The sequence below is a fragment of the Enhydra lutris genome, unplaced genomic scaffold (genome assembly GCF_002288905.1).
Source record: "Enhydra lutris kenyoni isolate GAN:26980312 unplaced genomic scaffold, ASM228890v2 scaffoldscaffold22, whole genome shotgun sequence".
Lineage (NCBI taxonomy): Eukaryota > Metazoa > Chordata > Mammalia > Carnivora > Mustelidae > Enhydra > Enhydra lutris.
Window position 1 is genome coordinate 39904815 of NW_019154106.1, and position 16136 is coordinate 39920950.

The 16136-nt window shown below is 48.9% G+C and overlaps 1 protein-coding gene and 1 pseudogene across 1 annotated transcript; both read left to right on the plus strand.

Moving 5' to 3' along the window:
- Positions 1-6908: 6908 nt before the first annotated feature.
- Positions 6909-10978, plus strand: LOC111149393 (developing brain homeobox 1). Its single transcript, XM_022506414.1, has 4 exons — positions 6909-7275; positions 7909-8010; positions 9929-10131; positions 10622-10978. Exons 1-4 carry the CDS (start codon positions 6909-6911, stop codon positions 10976-10978), a joined length of 1029 nt encoding a protein of 342 aa, XP_022362122.1.
- Positions 10979-12524: 1546 nt separating this feature from the next.
- On the plus strand, positions 12525-14994 carry LOC111149936 (annotated as a pseudogene).
- Positions 14995-16136: the final 1142 nt, after the last annotated feature.

Here is a 16136-nt window from a genome sequence, read left to right on the forward strand (position 1 = left end):
GTAGATTTGGAAGAGCAGAAAGATTATAAGTAACTAATACTGTTCCCAGGGAGGCAGGAGAGGCCTGAACTTGGTGGCAATGTGCACAGAAAGGAGAGGAGGTTGGCAGGAAGGAACTGGAAGGCATTTCTGTCGAATAATAATCTATTTTTTCTCTCCACAGTTTAGAGAAGGAGGTTGACAATGAATGAGGGTAAGCAGGCAAGGGAATGTTTGGGTTTAATTCTCACAGATGGCAGTTGGCTTAAGGCCCTTGTGCAATACAGACAATACCTAAGGTAAGACTATTTTCTCCAGCCCTTCTCAGTGGAAGAGGATGTCACATTCTCCTAAGCCTCCCTCTCCTTCTCCTGCACTAGCAGAGTCACAGAGCAGATAAAAGTCTTGGGGGATTTTTCCTTCTCTCTTTCCTGAAATAACCTCCAGCACTACCTCAGCCTGGAGCCCACAGATCTCCAGCAACTTAAAGGCCCACCCACCTCAGAACACTTTCCTCTCAAATACTGACTCCTGATTCAAACTTGCCTCCTTATCCAATAGGATTCTCCTCTGACCAAATCAAGCCCTCCCTACCTGTTACGAGAAATATATTTTTTAAAACTAATTTTCACCACATTATAAAGAGCTAGTAGTCTTACCTCAAATCCTTCCATGGGTATCTGGATTTGCAAACTACCTCTTCGTCCCAAAAGATCAATCTCTAAATTTCAAACAGAGAAAATGAGCTGAAGAGTTTGGGATGTTTAGATACAAGGATATTTTGCTTTCTACCGCCTCCAACCAAATGTCCCTAAATCTACAAATAACTCCTCTTCCTTCTATGTTTTAAAATAAACCATCTGGTTGGTTGGTTGGTTGGTTGGTTGGTTTTTAACAAAAGGGAAAGAAAAAGGAGAAGGTGAGGAAAGGTTCTGTCTCTGAGATTCTAAGAAGGGTGTTTCAGTGCATAGGCAAACATCTTTATTCCCTTGCAGGCTCTGAAATGTTGGACAAGATGGGATTTAACAAGACAACGAGCCCCAGAGGTAGCTTGAGGATTGATCTAAACCTTGCAACACCGACTTCTCACACCCACTCCAAGTAAACTAGACCAGGCTTCTCAGGAGACCCCTGTTTCTGAAGTGTGTGTGTGGTGGTGAGCAGTGGGCGAGTTCATGGCTCCAGGATCTGTCACCCAACCCACTAGACCGCCAATTCCCCCGCACCCCAGGGGCCAGCTCCACGCCGACACAAAACCAGCCTCGCTCTGAGGCGTCTGCTCCCCATCCCGGAGTCCTTGGGGACTAGAAAGAAGGAGGAATCGATTTCATATTCTCTTCTCCCTCCCGCCGTCCACAAAAGCAGCTCTTTCAGGCCCCGAGAAAGGTCCTGTACCCTTTCCCACCCAGCGCCCGTCAGCGAACTTCACCTTCATCCAAGCCGCTTTACCCAGAAAGACTCTGGGACGGGAAATCAATAGCTCCAGCTTGAGGCGAGGGTAAGGGCCTGGGGGTGGGGGAGATTGGGGCGGACTGGTGGGGAGGCGGCGGGGCGGTGAGGAAAGGGTTCGCTGTGGGACCGCAACGGGTAATTACAGCAGCTGAAAGGCGCCGCCCAGCACCAGGGGAGCGTGTCAGGGAGAATCACCTGTTTTACACCTGGCGACGGGCCACTGCTAGTGGCGGGACCAGCACCGAAGAGGGGCGCTCTCGGGGGCGGAAGGAGGGTGCGGGTCAGTCTACCCCGCAGGCCTCGCGGGGCGGGCAGCCCCAGGGCTTTCCGCTCCGCACCCAGGGCAGCACGAGACCCCGGGGCGCAGAAAGCGCGCAGGCGCAGTTCTCCGGAGTCGGCCTCCCCGCCCGGAAGCCTGTAGCGCTCTGGGAGCTTCTTCCCTCCGCTCGCGGCGCGCCCTGGGGACCTAGAATGCCGTCTTTCCAGTGGCCCGAGGGGCCAGACTCTGGGAGCTGATGGGGCCCGCGGTGGGGCGACAAAGAGCTGAGCGTTTTAAAAACTTTAGATCAGACCTGAAAGGGCCTACCGAGAGCTCGCTAGGGCAGTCCCTCATTTTACACACAGGCACGGCGAGACCCAGGAGACGAGGACTATCCTTAAAGACACCCAGTAAAGTGAAGTGGATCCAAATGTGAGTTAAAAGGATATTTAACCTGCAGCCTGAGGAGAGCTGGCCAAGCAAGGAAAAGGAAGGCCATTTATTTTTAAGGCGCGAGAGAGACAAACATTATTAGCTTTGAAAAGAAACAGTACAAAATTGATGTCCCAGACAAAGGGGGGGGCCGGTGGTGATGGGGAGAAAAAGTACTCAAGGCCCGGCTCCTCTAAATTTAATTTTGATTATTTTGAATGGGCTGAGATCGCCTCTACCGACGCCTCACCGTGTCAATACCGCTGGGCTACAGCGTCCGAGCCCGAGTTAAAGTAAACTCCCGCCAGCCGGGCACTGCTCTACAGAGATCCTCTTTCTTCATGTTAAAAAAAGAAGAAGAAGAAAAAGAAAACACAAAAAACCCACAAAAAAACACAACACACAGTTAACCACCTGTCAGGGCTGAGGATACAATGAGGCTCCTGGAAAAAGAGCTTTTCATGCATGCGTAATATATTTGTTCAGCTATTCACTTAATGAAGCTGATAAATGTGATGCAAGACAATAGTCAAGTTAATCTATTTAGTAAAATGTTTTGAGACTTTCAGGCGACGTTAAGGAGGGGAGCGTTCGGCGACATTTTCATTTAAATGCGCTCATCTCCCCTCTTAGGCTGCACAAGGGGGTTCAGGCAATCTATGTGAATATAATTTCTTATAAATGTGTCTTTAATGGGTTTAATTCACCCTTGCCAGCTGTTTTGGGGGCTATTTTGTAAGAGCAAAACAAACGTTTCAGGCTTGGAAAGCTAGTTAAAATTAGTTTCGGTCAGCGAGGCCAAGCTATATTTCCTGCAAACCATCTGCTTGATTGGCACAATAGAAGGATTTTCAAGGAAAAAAAAAAGGGGGGGGGGGGAGTGTGAAAGGAATGAGGGGTGGGGGAGACGCTAGAAAGGGGTGGGGAGGCCGGTAGTTCCTTGTGGCCTATTCTGAAGGTGAACCCCTTTAGAGGTGTCTTAATAGAGCGGGTTGCCTAGAGGGCTGGGGCGACTGACTAGAAGGCTCTTTGAGCCCAAACCTTGTCGCCCTCCTCCTTTGCCTAGCCGGTCAGCTCCCTCTTCTCCAGAGAAGCAAGAAGCCAGGCGGTGCGCGCTCCTTTGCGTCGCCCCCCGCCCCGCATCCTGCCAAACTTGCAAGACGAACTCCAAGTGTTGGCAGTTACTATCCAGAGCGCCGAGGCCTGGGGGTTCAAACTCTTGCAAAGTGCTACCTTGGGGTCCCAATCTTCCTGAACTTATCTCTCGTTAACTTTTCGGAAGGCAGGGAGTCTTAAGCCACTTTCTACATCGCAGGCACCTCACCTACCTCCGCGCGGCCTGCGCTTACCAGGGTGCACTGGCTGCGGAGTGCCCCACGACCAGGAGAGCGCGGCGCGTGGGGCTGGGACCCGCCCGCTCTCCACTGGCAGGGAGGAAAGAAATTCCCAGAGAAGGTTCCAAGAGTCCACCCTACGGTCCCAGGAAGGCTTCTGCGGCTTTGGCCTCATAGGGCCCAGGAGTCCTGGCCATCTCAGCCGGGGGCTCCCCGCGCGAGCAGTAGCGTCGTGGGGCAGACAAGCATCTTAACGCCAGCCAGGGCCTCGGAGTCTCACTTTTCCACTCGCGTTTTTTTCCCTTGAAAGAGAAATAGACAACCCAGCTCTGGGAGAGAGGACGTGAGTGACTTCTTTGAAATACACTTGAAGATAACGACATTACCATGAATGGCAGGACGCACAAAACCCCAAGGGCTCAGGTCAAACGGCATTAGTCACAGGTCTTAGCCGCCGCCGCAGCGCCGAGCAGCCCCTTAGGCTATCGCGGGGTTTGAAAAGACGCGTTCAAGGAGATCACTTAAAGTAAGATCCTTTCGTCCGATTTCTTGCTTCCTTAGGATTTATTCTGCCTTTTCACGGAGGGCCAGCCCTCGCCCCCGCCCTCACTTTTCCTCTTTGCGCCTTAGGAATGCTTCAGGGAGCTCTGCAGACAGACCGCTGGAAGCAGAGTCCACGTGGATCGCAGCAAGGGGTTGCTTCCAAAATGTCAGGGCCCCTTTTAAAAAGCAGATAAGTTAGCAGCAGTTAGTCTATAGTAAGGTAGAACGACCGGGATGCGTGTGTGTGTGTGTATGTACTGGGGGGGGGGGGGAGCGCGGGCGCCCGTGCGCGCCCGTGCGCGCGCGCGCATGTGGGAGTAATGGTAGGGGTGCTTGGAGCGTGTAGGTGGGCAGGATAATAACTAAAAACTACACCCAGAGAAACGCTCTAGGAGGAGAGGAAGCCTAGGAAAGAGGATGGCACTAAGAGGGCTCCAGACTGGCTTTGACTTCTTAGCGCTCCTCCCCCGCCCCCGAAAAACCTTGCAAACGGAGGCGCTATTCCGACCCTCCAGAAGACTGGGCAAGCGCTTCAGTGATGGGTAATCCAACACCTGTAGTCATCCCTTTCTTCTTCTTCGGGAACTGGCTACAGTTCCAGGAGGGGAGGAAAGGAAAGAGGGAGGGAGGGAGGGAGGGGAGGAAGGTGAGAGGCGGAGGAGTATTGGATCTGAGAAGAGTTAGAGGGAAAAAGAAAAAAAAAAGAGTTAGAGGGAAAGAATGCAAAACCAGAGCCGGTCTCCCAGCTTCCAGAAAGCAGCTGGGGACAAGGGTAGTGGGGAATTGATAGCGACGGAAAACTTTGTCTTGTGGCAAACTTAAAGTGCAGGTGCTCAAGCAGTTTAGACTTTCCACCCCTATTTTATTGTAAAACTTCAAAAACAAACTTCCAAAGTTTGTCACAGATGTCCCCCCACCTTTCCCAGGAACTCCAATTAACTGGAACAATACATTTTGCAAATTTAAAGAGCCACTTATTTGAAAGTTGTTCCTTTCCTTAGAGGTTTTCGGCAGCCTGCCGCCCAGTATGCCTCCATAAGAGTCATGGGCTCAGAAACTCCATACTTGCGTCATCTTTGAGCATTATAATTCGGCTCCAGAGCCTGGCCCTAAATAACTTTTTAATTTGAATCAAGGGAGAGCTTTAGCGGGCTCTGTTTCTGGTTTAATGTGATATAAATCACAGATGCACTTTTATTGAATGGTTAAAGCAGCGACATGGAGATCATCAACACAAAACGCCCTGAACAAAACCATCGAGAGAAATAAAGCTGGTTAATAAGATTTTTGAGAAAGCTTTGTGTTAAAAAGCAAAAAGGAAAACCAGCTGAAGGTGACAGTTAGTTCATGGTTAATAGGATCAGGGCAGCCTGGCGGGGCTGCACACTTCTCTTTGGGGAGGTTCAGCCACACCAAAGAAATGAATGGGACATTTAACACATCTGTTATCTCGCCGAACAGAGAAACTGGGGAATCGAGGTTCAGCGCCACCCTAGACCCAACCCAGAGTAAAGGGAAGGACTGTCTCCAAGAAGATTCTCCTTTGAGGCCCCAGATTAAGCATAGACTCTCCTGACTGGGGGCCAGCATTCTTGGGAATGGCGTTCTTCGCACTGTTTTCATGTGCTTGTGCACTGCAGTTAATTAGGAGGCTGCAAAACTTTGGCCAAGTTAAGTGTCCCGCAATAGGTAGAACCCTCAGCTTTCACTGCTATGGTTTTAAAAGTCCAGGCTGCAAGTTACAAGTGAAACTGCAGAAAGCTCTTTGAGGTTGGAAAGGGGCCAGGGTAGCGTTTCAGCGTTCTGGTCACCTGGCTTGAGGCTGCTTCTGGAAGGAGTAAGTCCTATGTGCAAGTGGAATACTGCCGCCTAGCCTTGGTCCGTTGCTGCTTTCTGATCCTTTACGAGGCCAGCAAGCTGTGAAGTGCTCCTCGGTGACACTTCTAGAGAAATGTCGCTGAAAATCGTTTTAAGTTGCTGGGAGTTTGCAGAAGGAGACACGTTTTATCATTCAGGTATCTCCCAGCTCTCTCAAACTCCATTAGTTTCCCGACACAAAGGAAGCAAAGACCTCCCCCTCCATCCTTAAGGACTCACATCCAATAACCCCAAAGCATTCATTCCAATCTCCCTGTGTTGTTAGAATGGCACCCCACAAACTGATTTTACCCACCCCTCACATCTGCTTTATGCCTCAGCTGGAGTAGCGTGTAGGGTTAGAGACTGAAGAAGCGAGTATATTTTCATGTTCACTGACTTGAAATTTTCCATTGCCCACCCCACAAGGGGAAAGGTTATTTTACTGATTGCCTGGAGATGAATTTCTATGAATATTTATTGATTTATTTTCCAGGCTCAGCAGGGGAGCTGCAAATAAATTTAGTGCGTTCTTTAAATAATTCCTTTTCTATGAGGCAAGATGTCATCTGAAACTTCTAAATAGGCATTTAATTAGCCCGGGTGTTGCTTCGGAACAAAAACTCCCGGGGAGAGCTTTGGGGGCGCACTGTATTGCAAAGAGGCGGTCGATATGCAGAATTGATGCGCGCCAGCCTTTGTTGCCGGCCCATTGTGCGGGCCATGCTTATGAAGACTAATCCAATCATAAATTGCACCCCTGCGCCAATCAGAGCGCCCAGAGCCTCCGGCGAATGAAGCTCGAGTGGAGAACTTTGTTGAACTTCATTGTCAGAGCTGTCACTTTTCAAAGCGCTTTAACGGGCGGGCCAACTATAAAACCATCACCTCGACGGGAGGACCACGGAGGACTCGCAGACGCCCAAGTGGGATCGTTACTTGGAGACGTTTGCCCAAGAGAGAGGGCACTGCGGGGGCGGGAGGGGCGGGAAGAGAGGCTTTTACCCTCCGGCCGCTGGAAGAAGGGTTATTCCGCCCGCCCCGCGCCTAACATGATGTTCCCAGGCCTCCTCGCACCCCCCGCCGGGTACCCCAGCCTCCTGCGCCCCACGCCCACCTTAACGCTGCCCCAGTCCCTGCAGTCGGCATTTTCTGGCCACTCCAGCTTCCTGGTGGAGGATCTGATTCGCATCAGCCGGCCTCCCGCTTACCTGCCCCGCAGCTTACCCACCGCCAGCATGTCGCCCCCTAGGCAGGGGGTCCCCACGACTCTCACGGACACCGGGACCTCAGACCTGGGCTCCCCGAGTCCAGGCAGTCGACCAGACGGTTCACCTCAGACGGCCGCCTCACCTGCCAGCGAGCCCACGTTTCTGAAGTTTGGGGTGAACGCCATCCTCTCCTCGGCGCCCAGAACAGGTAAGTGAGCGCAAAACCCTGAGGGCGGGTCAAGGTGCGAGTACTTCTGGCCCCGGTTTCCGGTGCAGCAGGCACCCACTCACGCATCAACGCACATACTTACGCAAGATCCCCGAAGCCTCACGTCGCGCACTGTGAGACTTAAGTCCAGCCAATTCCCAGGAAGAAAAGCTCCAGGTTCGCCCCACCCTCATAATGAACTTGAGCACCTGCAGTCGGAGAGAGCGCACGCCCCTAGGCGTCTGTGTTTCTACCCTCGAACTTCTGGAAGCCAGTTTTTAAAATCCCAGACAATGTATTTACTAGGTTAGCTAGTATTATGGACCTGCAATTCTTTTCTTCCTCTCCCCAATACTACATATCTCTCTAGTGCTCAGGATGAGACTGGGGACGGGCGGATTCTGAGGTGGCGGGTCGCGTGGGGGCAGGGGGATGGAGAGGGCGGAAGGATATCCACAGATGGCACAATGTTAGGGAAAGATTTCTTTTACTCTGTCAAAACACCGAGGAAAATGCCTTTGAAGCCAGTCGAAGGATTAATGATATCATGTATTCAATGTTCTGTACAATAATCAAGTACTTAATCAAATTCCCTGTCTCCCTCCTTTTCATTCTTCCTTTATTCTCTGCCAGAAACATCCCCCGCCTTGCTCCAGAGCGTTCCTCCCAAGACTTTCGCTTTTCCCTACTTCGAAGGCTCCTTCCAGCCTTTCATCAGATCTTCTTATTTCCCAGGTAGGTCTCATCCCCCTTCCCTGCCGTCCCCCTCGCTCCCTGCTCCGAAGCCATATTTCTCTGTCCACCCCTCGGGGTTATGCTCTGGTTCAGAGGTTGCGAGGCGTACAACATTCACGAATCCGTCGCGCCAATTTGATGCCCTATTTAGCACAAGCAGTGACTGCTGACACTTTGCACCAATTCCCTGCTCTACAAATTAGCAGGAATTGTCATGGTCCCAATTTGAGGCGGTTCCCTTCCCGGCGAGGAGCTGTTGGCATCCCTTCACGCCGCCGTTTTCCCACAGAGTCAGTGCACTTGGCCACGATTCCCCACAAAGGTTTCAGCACCATGACCAATTGGTCAGCTCCTCCGGCAGCCACACACAGATCGGCCTTCGCCCCTCCACGCCGCCGAGAGACACCTACCAGCCGGGGCTAATTTCTCTTTAAGACTCATTCAGGGCTTGGGGCTTTTCACAAGACCACATGGGGTGCCCTCTTGTGTGGGATGCCTGGGGTCGCCCAGGGGGAGGGGGACTAGATCCTCCCACAACCCCAACCTATTTCCAACCTGATTTCCCAACCTCTTCTCAGACCCTTCCCCCACCGCCTTATCTTTTTAAAAATTTTGAGCTTGTAACATAAGAAGTCTGAGGGAAGCCTGCAGTTGGGTCCCAGTCTAAAGGAGAAACACCTTAACACAGTTTATGGGAGGTTTTCATCCTGCAAACCTAGTTGTGACTCAAACTATAGCTCAAAACTCTGCAACTGCTGGAGACTCAGAAGACAGAGGAGAGCCTGTAAAGAGAAGAGAGACTGGGCATGGACGGTGGGGGATGGGTAAAACCACGACAACACTCCCAAATATCAGCGAAAGAAACATGCAATTGATTTTTAAAAGGGGGAGAGAGAATTCACCAACAGCCCCCCGCCACCATTCATGCTGCTGCTGATAATGGAATTTGCTCCCTTTCTCCCTCATCTCAATGCTCTAACAAAAACAACCCGGGCTTTATAAATAGCTTTTCATGTCCATTTAATGAAAATGATTCCGGGAAGAGAAGCCTCTGCCATCAGTATTCTCCCAATGGTCTTGGCCTGCAGTTGTGTTTAGTTTGAAAGTGTAAATCTCTTTTGTCCTAGTAATATATGGCTTTCGCTGCTTGTCCTCAGTCTTTTTCTGTTAGTTCATTACTACACAATTACCATTCACGCTTCATTAGAGTCTCTGTTTCTTTTTTTTTTCCCCTCCCTTAAAGCAAAACTCTCCCCCTTTTTATCATGCCAATACCCATTGGGGAGCGGTCAATGTGCTAATTAGCTGCCACTTTTCATGTATTCGGGCCGAATTCTTTACGTTTGTGGGGGAGGGGAGGAAAGATTAATATGAAAAAGATGAATGCTGATTGGATTTTTCAAAAAAAAAAAAATCCAAAGCGGATTTTCTTCTGTCAAATCAGTAAAGTACCTCATTTTCATCTAAAGAATACAAAAGCCACCAAGGTGATAAAAAGCTTAAGGGGGAAACCCAGTGGCATCCTCTGTATATTTTATCTTTATTTTTGTAATTTATGTTTTTCTGTTGTTAGTTTAGCTGATACACGCAGGTTTGCCCCCTTGAGACCGTTCCCTGAGACCGTTGAATGTAAAAATGAAACAGGCTATTGTAGGGGCTGTTTTCTGTGTTTCCGTGGTTTTACCTAATCCGGGTTTGCTTGGTTGAAAGGGAAAGTTATTTGGGCGGAAAGCGCCTTTCACTCTCGCAGGTTTGTAGGTTCCTGCTCTATTCTCCAAGAGGAGAAAAAGAGGGGCTTTAAAGAGATGAAGGGATCAGAGAGAAAAACCGAGGGAGGCCCCTAGAGAGGGGCAGACGCTACTGCCCCGGCGGGACGCCGCCCACTCACTCGCAACCCCTCACTCCCACCCCTCCGCAGCGTCCTCTAGCGTCGTGCCCATCCCGGGGACCTTCTCCTGGCCGCTGGCGGCCCGCGGCAAGCCTCGCCGGGGCATGCTGCGTCGAGCCGTGTTCTCCGACGTGCAGCGCAAGGCGCTGGAGAAGATGTTCCAGAAGCAGAAGTACATCAGCAAGCCCGACCGCAAGAAGCTGGCGGCCAAGTTGGGCTTGAAAGACTCACAAGTGAGAGCGGTCTCCTCCCAGCCCCCAGCCCCTACGCTTCACCCCTCCCCCAGCCTTGATACAACTGGGAGGGTTCTCTGAGACCAATTCGGTCCCATTGTTCGGATGGGGAAAGTAAGGTCTAGAGAGGGAATGCGTGCGCCCACCAGCTTCCTTGAGGCTCGTCGGGACAACCCGCTTCTCTCCGGGTCTCTTCGCTCCACGCCTGGCTCAGCGCCCCCCACCCCCCGCGGACATCAGGGTCAGAGGTCAGAGGATGGGGTTAGAGCAGAGAGGAGCTGAAGAGGGAGTGAGGGTAGGGTGAGTGCCTTGAGCCACCTGAATCCAAGTCAGGGCGTGGGCAGCGGGCAAGGAGAGTAAGGACAGAGCCTCCTACCCTCCCAGGCGGTCCCGCCGGCGCCCCTCCCCCCGGGCCTTGGTGTGAAGGGCCTGCGCTAACCTCTGCTTGTCCCCCACTCCCTCTCCCCGACCCCACCCCACCCCGCCCCAGGTGAAAATCTGGTTCCAGAACCGACGCATGAAGTGGCGGAACTCCAAGGAGCGCGAGCTCCTGTCTAGCGGGGGCTGCCGAGAGCAGACTCTTCCCACCAAACTCAATCCGCACCCAGACCTCAGCGATGTTGGCCAGAAGGGCCCGGGGGAGGACGAAGAGGAAGACGAGGGCCGGGGCAGCCCCCGCCACCGCCTAGTCTATCACGCGTCCCCCGACCCTCGGCACCTGCGGGACCCGCGGCTGGAAGGGCCGCTGCCGGCCTCGCCCGCGCACTCGAGCAGCCCCGGCAAGCCTTCGGACTTCTCCGATTCCGAGGAGGATGAGGAGGGCGAAGAGGAGATCACCGTGTCTTAGAAGCCCTCCCCGAGGCCTGGGTACTGTTTAGAAGTGCTTTGAAATTGAAGAGGCGGGATTCCGTCTGCGTGTCCGCTTAGTTCCGGTTGCCCAGACGCTGTGGCTCCCCTTTGCAGAACCGTCACCTCATCAGGGGCGCCCCAGCCCCTTCCATTGCCCAAAATGGCGCCCCCCCCCCCCACCTCCCAACAGCTCTTTCCACATAAGTGAAACTTGGGTCTTGGTCCCAGCCTTAAACTTTTCCACCAGAGCTCCTATCTTGCTTACTGCAAGCTATTTTAAACACAGTGGGGGTATTCACAACAATAGCCTGGGTTTAGCAGTGAGCCAGGCTCTGCAGGTCTTCAGCAAAACTCTTAATGGCAAAGGAAACGAAGTTAGGAGTCACAACATCCCAGGCATATGACTCCAAGACCTCTGACTTCCTAGATGCCTCCACCTCCCTATCTTAGGTTGGAGGGTCACCTACCCAGCCAAATCTGTACACACACGCACACAGACTCCTTCCGGTCTAAGTCACAGCATAAATAACGAGTCTTTTCTGTCATATCCCCAATGCTCTCTGGGCAAAGAAGTGAGTTGTTGAGGGAAAAGTCCATCTCTATTTCTGTATGCATGTTTTAAAGCTTTTTCTTTAAAATTTCTGTATCCATAGTATATGCACCAAGCACTCTACCTTGTGCCCTTTTATTATTTCTGGGGAGATTTCACTGACCTGAAAGGCTCTTGAGCACTGGGCATGATGTGAGCAGAGAGAGAACCCTCAAGCCTCTTTGATTTTGATTTTTTTTTTTTACTGAACTTTGCTGTCTTTGCACAGCTTTTATGAACTGTACACTATTTTGTACACATGTGCTGTATGGATATTTTATACCAATGTTATTGTGAATGACTATAAAGTACTGATTAGACTTTCTTTTTTTTTGCAATGGGTTTTATACTTTAAAAATGTAGCTGTTTAATTGCATAACTTATAAAGAAATACTTATTTTGTATTTTTACCTTGTACAGATTTTTATATATGTATATATGTACCAAATGAACAAATGCCAAATAAAAAGTAGAATGGACACAGTAGTCAAGTGATCTCATTAATTTACAGAGTGTCTTAGCTGAAAGGGTTGGAGCTTCTAGTCCGCGTGCTACTGGAATTTATAGAAGGTAAGCTGATATCCAAGAGGGGATGGCACATATCTAAGGCCCCCCCAGCTGCTTAGTGGCCAAGCTGGAACAAGAACCCATCTCTAACTCTCGGGCCAGTGCTTTTTCTCCTTGCCTGTACCATAAATAACCATAATTGCTATGGTGACAAGTAAAGTAGCTCCAGTAACATGGTACCAACAACTTGAGTCTGCGGTAATCCTTCTCCTTTTTTCTAAGGACTGAAATGATGCACTGAAAGAACTCAGTGAAAGGCAGTTCAATCTTATAATGCTTTCCCTTTCCCTCCTTGAAGGTTTTTATAATTCCTGGTCCCCAGGGAAGCTCAGAGTTGCTCCTGACTTTTGTGTATAAACTAATTTTCTTAGGAATGTCATCTATAGCCATGACTTGGGAGCCCAGACACAGACTCTGGATTGCCCAAGTGAAACTAAATTTCTTTAAAGACAAGCTTTCAACAGAAACAATTCATTTAACCAGCAACTTAGGGATAAAGAACGTCAGGTAGAATACTGGTAAGGGTTTCTGTATGCTTTAAGAGTTTGGTCTCTTAGCCACAGAGACCTGCATTTCTTTATTATCCGAACCCATGCCCCAACAGTGAGGGTGGGAAGAAGTTGCTCAGCTTAAATTTCAGTGGTTTGTACCATATTTAAAGTTTGAATTTTGCTATTCTCAGTGTAATTCTCTTTCTAAAAAACAAAAGGCCTCTCTACCAGATTCTGATATCCTCCCGTGTTGGGCCTGTCTCTGACACGGGTAATCACTATTTTCATTATTGTTTAGACATGATCCTGGGAACTCGAAAAAAAAAAATCTTCATTGTCATAATTGTCTTCATCCAGGAAACCCTCCACATTTCCTCCTCAACACATATGAAAGTACCTAGCACGGCATTCTGTACATGGTAGGCGTACAAAATTTAGACAAGAAACTCTTTGAGTGATTCAGGCGGTTCCCTCCCCGCCCCCCGCCCTGCCCCGGCTGCTGCCTGGACATCCAGAGATGAGATCCTGGGCAGAAGCCGCTCGCTTTTCCCTCCCTGCTCGCCCAAGCCCACATTTCTTACTTACCGTCAAGAACTATTTTCAGGCATGGGGATGGATTAGTGTCTACACTCGGAGTCAAAGTCCTTCCGAGGCACGTTCATGTTCATTGCAGCATTGTTCACAATAGCCGAGAGGTAGTCCCATTCACATCATTCACGTTCTTCACAATAGCTTCTGCAATCCAAATGAATAAAGAAAATGTGGCATATACACACAATGGATTATTATTCGGCTTTACGGAAAGAAATCTTGTCACATGCTCAACATGAATGAGCCTTGAGGACATTATGCTAGTGAAATAAGCTAACAAGAAAAAGACAAGTACTATATGATTCCACTTACGTTAGGTATCTAACGCAAGCAAATTAATAGAAACAGAAAGTAGAATTGTGGTTGCCAAGGCCTGGGATAAGGGGGCCTTATCACAGATAGAGTTGTGCCATGGGCACAGAGTTTCAGTCTCACAAGATGAAAAAGTCCTAGAGATCTGTCATGCAGCAACGTGAATATGGCTAACATTGCTGAATGGCATATGACTAAGATATAAGATTTTATGTGTGTTTTTTAAAATCTCAATTAAAAGTATTTTTAATGTAAATAAATTGGAAAAATAACCTAGAACAGTTAAAATCCAGCAATGGTCAAAATTACAGCCAAATGAAGAAAAGTTGTGGTAAGCAATATTATAATACAATGTAGACTTCAAAGCAAGAAGCGTTCTATGACAATTTTTTTTTCTAAATTAAGAAAAGTTAATGGGACGCTTGGCTGGTGCCGTCAGTACAGCATGCAACTCTTGATCTCTGGGTTGTGAGTTAGAGCCCCACATTGGGGGTAGAGTTTGTGTGAGTGAAAAAGAGAGAGACACCTTTTTCTTTTCCAGGTGGCATCAGGGAGAGTGCAGGAGAGAAGAAAAAGAAGGTTCCTACTGTCCCTTTCGTGGAGTGAAAGATCAAGCATTTGAGAAGGAAGTTGGTCCTAAAGAGGCTTTGAAAGGCAAGGAGGGAGCTTATCTATGAAAAAGCTAAGCACTGGGGCACTTGGGGGCTCAGTCGGGTTAGCATCTGCCTTCAGCTGGGGTCATGGTCCTTGGGTCCTGGGATCAACCCCACCTCAGACTCCCTGCTCAGTGGGGAGTCTGCCTCTCCCTCTCCCTCTGCTCTTCCCCCTGCTCATGCTCTCTCAGGCTCTCTCTATGTCAAATAAACAAATAAAATCTTAAAAAAGAAAAGAAAAAGCTAAGCATTACCACAAGGAATATAGGCAAATTCTCGGAACTGAGATTTGAATGGGTAGGATGGCACAAAAAGATGGCGACTGCTGCGTACCTGTGGAACCCAAACTGGCATTTATCATCGGGTCCAAGCCAAGAGGTTCAAAAGGTGTTGAAGCTTCTTCCCCTTTGCCAGATCATCAATGGCCCTTTGTTAGTTTCACCAAGGCTTCAGTTAACATGCTAAGGATTGTGAGCCATATAGAGCATGAGGGGACGCAGCCCTGAAGTCAGTGCATGAATTGATCCACATGCATGGTTAAAGCAAAATCAACAAGAAGAGAATTGTCCTGACAGAGAACACGTTGATTACTCCATCTCTTGGTAAATATGGCATCATCTGCACAGAGGATGGGATTCATGAGATCTATACTGTTGGGAAAAGTGTCAAAGAGGCAAACAGCCTCTTATGGCCCTTCAGGTGCTCTTCTCCACAAGGGGGAATGAAGAAAAACATCACCCATCTTGTAGAAGGAGGAGATGCTGGCAATGGGGAAGACCAGATGAATAGACTTATTAGAAGGATGAGCTAAGGTACTCACCATGATTATTTTTGTAGTTGGGTCAGTTAGTAAACAAATATTTTCAAATTGGGGCAAAAAAGAAAAGAAAAAAGAGGAAAAAAGAGAAAGAGGGAGAAAGAAAAAAAAAAGGAAATAAAAGAGAAGTTAAGAAAACCAAGTAAAGAAAAAACTACTCTGTAGATTTTTTTTTTTTTTTAAACCTGTACACTATTGCCCGGTAATCACAGAGCTTTACATCTTGAGAACTATGCGTGCCACATTTTGGCTCATTTTCATGTCTCTTTTGGCTAAGAGTGTCACAGACGTGACGACCATGTCCCTTTTGCCCACAGTTTCCTTAGTGGTGTGCGTAGTCGCTAATGCGTACTGGGTGTCTGATATGTGTTGAGTGAATAAATAAATTAAAAGGAGAGACAGAGACACTCCAGAGTCTAGACCATAAGCCTGGAAGTTACCGATCTTTCAAATGAGTTGAAGGATAACTTAGGTCAAAAATGAAGAAAAAGAGACTAAATAAACTGACCAAATATGTTTTTCCAAGTCAAACCAATTACTTTAGCCCAAAAGACCAAAATAGTTGTTATCTATCAGCTGAAGAATAATAAATGCTAAAATGTGTGGCAGGCAGGCGTTCTGCTGGGTGCGTTCTGCTAGGTGGGGATCTCATCAAAACGTAGATCATAACCCAGGGCTCTGTTGTGCAGCGTTGCTAACCACCTGTTGGTTCATGGAACACACTTTAAGTAGCAAAGACTCCCGTGAGTTTTATCCTCACAGTAACCCATCTAAGGTAGATACTATTATCCCCACATACAGATGCCAGAACTGAGGCTGGGAGTCTGGGTGATTTCCCATGGTTTCCTGAGCTGGAATTCAAATTCAGGTTCATCTTACTCTACTGCACCATCCTGCTCCCTTGACTAAACTGGTTAAAAACTCACTTAACCAAACCCCAATCAATAAGAACTCTCCAACAGAGCTTTATGCTTTTTAATCTTCTGGAGTTCTTTAAAACCATTAATTATGCTCCTAAGTCTTCCACCCCACCACCAGCCCTCCTCTCTGTGGCCTAAACCAGTGATCCTCCAACTGGGTGTTAAAACCACTCTGCAAGGGCGCCTGGGTGCCTCAGTCATTACGTGTCTGCCTTC

Bases quoted from the DNA above. Each gene is read 5' to 3' on its own strand.
- LOC111149393 (XM_022506414.1), top strand. From the start codon at position 6,909: ATGATGTTCCCAGGCCTCCTCGCACCCCCCGCCGGGTACCCCAGCCTC. The intron at 8,011-9,928 runs GTAGGTCTCATC...ACCCCTCCGCAG, and splicing joins CAGATCTTCTTATTTCCCAG to CGTCCTCTAGCGTCGTGCCC. The intron at 10,132-10,621 runs GTGAGAGCGGTC...ACCCCGCCCCAG, and splicing joins TGGGCTTGAAAGACTCACAA to GTGAAAATCTGGTTCCAGAA.